Here is a 6,420-nt window from a genome sequence, read left to right on the forward strand (position 1 = left end):
ATTATGCACCAGAAGAGACGAAGCAATGTTCATACGTTGGAAATGATGATCATTGGAGAGTTCGTGAGGCACCCAAATATCTTCTTTATGGAGTTTTTCCATATTCCTTAGATGTTTATGTATTGTTTCATGAGATACATGCAATTTCAGGGCCATTTGACCAATGTGATGCCTTGGGTTAGACTCATCAAGCGTCTTCAGAGCATCAATATCAATTCCAACATGTCGGCTCCTGCCATCACAGTTTTTAAGGCTAAGGTCACCTGAACAAAATTTGCTGAACCATCGTTGACACTTATGAACATTCGAAACATTTCCATAAACTTCTTTGATGTTCTTTGTGGCTACAGAGGCATTGTTTCCCTTCTTGTATTCAAACAGCATTACATGCCGAGTGCATGTCTTATCGTATACGACCACTATGAGGGATTTGAGTATATTAAACTTTATACATTATATAGGCTACACAAAAGTGACATTTAGGTGGTTCGTTTAACTATTATATGTGATGTACGTTGTTTGGGGGGTGTTTAATGAAAGTGTCCCAAAACGCGACATTTATTTCTTGACGACCTAGTCTTCTCTGATGCTATTGGAAATAATTTGGTAGTACAGTCTTCCTGAATTCTGACTTTTTCTTGATCTTTTTGTTCCTCCAATGTATTAATGTTGTAAATGGTGTTGTACGTCTCCATTGGGTCCATAGATCAATCCATACACAAGCATGAAAAAAAAAGTTGTTAATTGTTGTGTACTTAGATTAGCTAGCTTCATTAGTTTGATATTGTTGCTGTTTGTATCAGGCTTCTTATTTTACTGCTTCTAACAGTTGGTTTTTGTGTCTAATAAATTACTTTTGTAGCCTCAATTTTAAAGTAATTCACAAAGATGAGTGGATTTGAAATAAGAAAGATTTGTAATCTATATAGTCTGTTCTCTTTCACTTGGTTACTTTTGTGTTTGTACATAACTATGTAAGATTCCTAATCTTTAATTTTAAAACCAGTTGTAGAGTTTTTTCTGTTGTCGGGGGGATTTGATTACACAAATCAATGTATTGACCATTCACACAACATACATTTTTATAATTTTTACAAAATTTCACAAAATATTTATTTACTGAAGTTTAAAAAAGAAATGAAATTCATTATAATTCTTTTTAATTCCTTGTATAATTTTTTTTGGTATCTTGTAAGTTTCTTGGGCTTGCCCAAATAAGAAAGGGATCATAACCATAGAGTCAAATGTGATATGTAGTGAGACTTTGACAGAATCAATGTGAAATTCAATTTTTGTGTAACTAAAAGATTGTCTGTAATTAACAAGAAATATGATCATATAAATTTATTAAGTTCATAATAACCACAGTGAAAATAATGAAATGGACCATTTAGATTTTATTGAGATTGTTGATCATTTGTTGGTATAGAGTCAAATGTGATATGTAGTGGGACTTTGACAGAATCAATGTGAAATTCAATTTTTGTGTAACTAAAAGATTGTCTGTAATTAACAAGAAATATGATCATATAAATTTATTAAGTTCATAATAACCACAGTGAAAATAATGAAATGGACCATTTAGATTTTATTGAGATTGTTGATCATTTGTTGGTATACGTTACTATTAAAACAATATTTATACATTTTTACTCACCTTTCTGGTACATTTTTATTTCTTCTAAGATTTCTGTCTTCAGATCCTTAAACCACTAGTAAAGAATAAAGAATTTATAATCATTTCATGCATCTACTTTCACTTCCAGTCAGTCATCCATACTCATAAATGAATAAAGCCACTTTATGAATTTTATTTTTTTAAAAAACATCCTAAAAGTTTTTTTGTCAAGAACATACTTCTCTGTTCACTGTTTTTGTGTTGGAATAAAATATGGCTGAATGAACTCATTGAAATTTTTAATCATATCAATGTAAACAAAAACAGGCTTCCCATCTAAATGATATTGGACGCTGGAATGTATGGAGGTTATCAAATGTATAGGCATACAGTTGTGGAGTGATGAATCCTTGTGGGAAATAAATAACTCCAAGTCATTATTTTTAGGATGGTTATGTTGGACTTCATGTAAAGTACAATTCAAATGACAAAACGCAGTAGCTTACTTACATGTTCAACAGTAAAATGTAATGTTATTTAAGAAATGATGAAATTAAATTCTTTCTTGTATCAATTCCTTCAACTGAACCAAGTACTTTTTGAATGATTTTATGTTGTAAACTTCATTTTCTGAAGTTGTATAATGCTTTTATGTGCAGTTAAGATAAACATTGCTAAATATATATTTCACATAGCTAAAATAACTTCTTAGGTGTCAGAGCATTTTGTTGTGTTAAATTTTATAGTTAGATTCTTTATAAACTTATTGTTTGTCGTTGTGAACTGGCATACACACCCTAATCTCTGAATGCTTCTAGTGTAGTTGAACGTTGTGTTAAAAATTGTATAATACAGTTTGTAAGACTGAGCAATCTGTTGCAGGTCCTGGAAGGGCTATGTCCGGCTCTCTATGCTATTGTGGCTGATGGTTTGCTTCCAACTGTGAAAGGTCTTTTTGGTTATGTGAGCAATTCTCCCTGGCGTGTTGCTGAAGCCTCAGCTCTCTCTGGTACAGTATGCTTTGTTCTTCCTTACACTTTGATTTTTCACGTAAACTTCTCAGTAATTATTCAGTTTAGATTTTACGCACATACTAATATTTATGGGAACATGTGTACATACACATACACAGATGCATGCATATTTTAAGGCTAATTACAGGAATCATATTATAACTTGATGTTAATTTAAAATATCTTCCATACTGTATAGCATGCTTTTAAAGTTTTGTAACTTTTAGGTATGTATATTTCTCTCTTCAGGCTATACCAATGGGTCACAGACTAAGTACACAGTAAATTTATTATTGTTTGAATTATTAGTTAAACCACCAAAATAATTATAATCTGGTTATTTTATTCTTAAATACTAACTTTAAATGCAGGAATAAAATTTGTAATTAATATTAGTACCCTATACAGCTGTATTTTTTGGGACAGTGACAGTATAATTTAACAAAGGAAAATAAGCACATAAAATTCACTGTCATATGGATATTAATCATTCCTTGCACAGGTACATAGTAAGTAGCAAATGGCATCAGTAAACAAATTGCTTTATCTGCAAGTTCTAGGTACTCTCCGGTTCTCTAAATCCGCAACTAATAATGTCTTTTTATTTAATTCTGACCTTAATGTTCCATTGAAAGAAAGCTCCAACAAGCACTCTTCTCCTTTCATAAAGAAACTAGCAGGTGGGTCACAATTTTACAATGTACAAAAACTCTCAAGTGAAAAATACATTTCTTCACTTAACTTTAAAAGCAATATAAGGTAGAGTGTTAGGTTTTTCCACTTAACTTTTATATATATATATATGTATTCTTTTTGACTATATAACTGAATGTTTAAGGTCTCAAGTCCTCCTTTGGATCTTCAGACTCTTCCTTTCCATAATTATGAAACCTTTCTACAGACCACCAGTGAGTGGTCTACTGATCACAGCTTGTGGAACCTCTACTTTAGATAGTGTTTCATAAGTATTTTTAATCTTAACATGAAAATTACTTTGCATACAGATTATTGAAACTGTGTTTGTGATGATTTGTACCTGTTTAACACTTTCAATCTGGGCTCAGTCAATTTAACCGACCATGTGACCTTTTTGTACTCGTTTAAAGCCTTTATAGATTTAATACTTCTAACTTTCAACATAGTATGTAAATTTTTACAAAATTTGGCAGTCTTTTGGTTAATATTACAAGTCTTTTACATACAAAAAGTCATATTTCTTTAAGTATTTTTAATAAAATTAAATAGTTTTGTCCATATTGAGTATTTGTTTTGAATAGTCCATGTGCAAAGTAATTTTCATGTTAAAATTAAAAATCCTTTTCATCATCTCAAAAATCTCAAATTTCCTTTGTGTAATCCCTAAAACCTCCTGAATGCATTTGAAACGTTTTTGTTCGGTAAAATTCTATAGTGTATCTGTTATTTTCTCTACCCTGTTTCAAAACGGGATCGATCAATTCGACCAACCTTGTAACCTCCAAAAAAAATTTAAATAAACCTAAATTAACCTTTTTTTTAATTCTAGAATGATTTCAGATTGTAAAATGAAACTACATTTGTTTATCCTAAGTAGCTCTAAGTTTGTAATGTTATACATCTAATTATAATTAAATTTTATTGTTTTTTTGCACTTTGAACCATGTCTAACTATTATCCATGCCACAATAAGATGTAAATTATTCGGGGAATGTGCAGCTTATGTTACTCTATTGAATTACATTACATTACCCATGAGCTGCTCGTGTGTGTGTGCATCATGAACCATTTTAATTATATTATTATTATTACTTATTTTACCTAATCTAGCCTTAAGTAACTTAAAAAGATCTGTATTTTTACATTTTAGTTACTTTTACAATAATACATATGAAAAACAAGAAATAAAGTACTTACCCAATCCTTTTTTTTTTTTTTGCTCTCAGGTTTCGAAGAGAGTTAAGCCTAATTTTTTATAGTAATGATAGTAATGCATTTAATAATTTTTATTTAATTAAATAATGAACCAAAGAATATAGACTAATAACATACAAAAAGTACACAAATCCCCTTAACTCTTAATCTTCCTGGCTTTCTAACTATAAGACAAGAGCCGTTACAAATTCATCCAAGCTAGTCATTAACTTTCCCATGGGATCAAATCTTGTACTGGGAGTGAAATTGATGATATTCTGTACAGAACACAAGATTATACAATACATCATTTGATAGATGAAAACCTTGACTTTCTATTGGTTATAGGTGATATAGTAATGAAATGTAAGAGAGAACTATTAACTATTAAAATATGGATTACTAGCTAAGAATTTATGCTATTCTAACTGGTATAACATAAGCAAAAAGTAGTTTAATACAATTTAGAATGTAAAACACTAAAACCTTTTGTCATGCGCAGTAAAGGCTACCCAGGGTGATAGGGTTAACAAAAATAAGTACCTTATAAACTTGGTTTGTGGTGATTTGTACCTATTTAATAAAGATAAGTACCTTACAAGCTTGGTTTGTGATAATTTGTACTTATTTAACAAAGATAAGTACCTTACAAACTTGGTTTGTGATAATTTGTACTTATTTAACAAAGATAAGTACCTTATAAACTTGGTTTGTGATGATTTGTACCTATTTAATAAAGATAAGTACCTTACAAACTTGGTTTGTGATGATTTGTACTTATTTAACAAAGATAAGTACCTTATAAACTTAGTTTGTGATGATTTGTACCTATTTAATAAAGATAAGTACCTTACAAACTTGTTTGTGATGATTTGTACCGATTTAATAAAGATAAGTACCTTACAAACTTGGTTTGTGATGATTTGTGCCTATTTAATAAATATAAGTACCTTACAAACTTGGTGTTTGTGATGATTTGTACCTATTTAATAAATATAAGTACCTTTCAAACTTGGTTTGTGATGACTTGTACCTATTTAATAAAGATAAGTACCTGGTGATTTGCAATTAAATCTGCCTACTGTTTTATATACTTTTCTAACTGCTGAAAGAAAACAACTTGTAGTTTGTAAAATAGTAAAACTTCAGTTGACTAAAGAAAATAATAAAAGTTGTAGTTTACTTTTAATTTCAGGGGAACCACCTGCTGATCTCAAGGAACTAATCAGATATGTTAGTGGCAAAGAAAACTTAGTGGACAATACTTGCCGCTTTTATGCTTTTATTCTGGGACTTCTGAAGTAAGTGGTTTCTAATAACCAACACTCAGTTCATTTTACAATTACACTGTTGAGTTACTTTTTTTAAAACAGCTTGTATTAGTAGTTGTATAGAAATTATATTGAAAAGTTATTTTCATTTTATTTTTACTTCAAAATCTCTGCTTCATAATGTTAATTATGTTTGCACAAAATATTAAAATCATACATTAATTGTACAATTGCTTAATAAATGAAATCTGAATAAGTCACTTCGGCTATTTTTATCATAACCCTTTGTATACAATAAACTTGAATATATTACTAAAGACTTGGTAATGAAAATTCATTGTCAGAAATATTTTTCTTTGAGGTTATTTTGCATAAAATATCCTCTTAATTTGAAGAAAATATCTTGTGATCTTTATAAATTTAATTTTAACTTTCAATGTTCTATATTCCAAACATTTTCCAGTGGGATAATGAATTGCCATCTCATAGGCTCCTTGAAACTTTTGAAAGATATTAAAACTGAGAAACTAAAGGATTTTGAATTTTATAACAGGCTTGAGACTATTTATCATTAAATATCTATGTATGGTTTCTTACATTTTCTGTTGCACTTTCTAGTACATTAGTT

General features: G+C 29.6%; 1 protein-coding gene across 3 annotated transcripts in view; it reads left to right on the forward strand.

Annotated features, from left to right (window-relative positions):
• The window catches only part of LOC106465062, a 134,332-nt gene that overhangs the window by 117,906 nt on the left and 10,006 nt on the right, over positions 1-6,420 (forward strand). For all 3 annotated transcript variants that reach the window (XM_022392876.1, XM_013925259.2, XM_013925258.2), the window contains exons 7-8: positions 2,501-2,627; positions 5,717-5,822. In XM_022392876.1, the coding sequence (XP_022248584.1) occupies positions 2,501-2,627; positions 5,717-5,822 (233 nt within the window). The remainder of the gene's footprint in view (positions 1-2,500; positions 2,628-5,716; positions 5,823-6,420) is intronic.

The sequence above is a fragment of the Limulus polyphemus genome, unplaced genomic scaffold (genome assembly GCF_000517525.1).
Source record: "Limulus polyphemus unplaced genomic scaffold, Limulus_polyphemus-2.1.2 Scaffold1824, whole genome shotgun sequence".
Taxonomy (NCBI): Eukaryota; Metazoa; Arthropoda; class Merostomata; order Xiphosura; family Limulidae; genus Limulus; species Limulus polyphemus.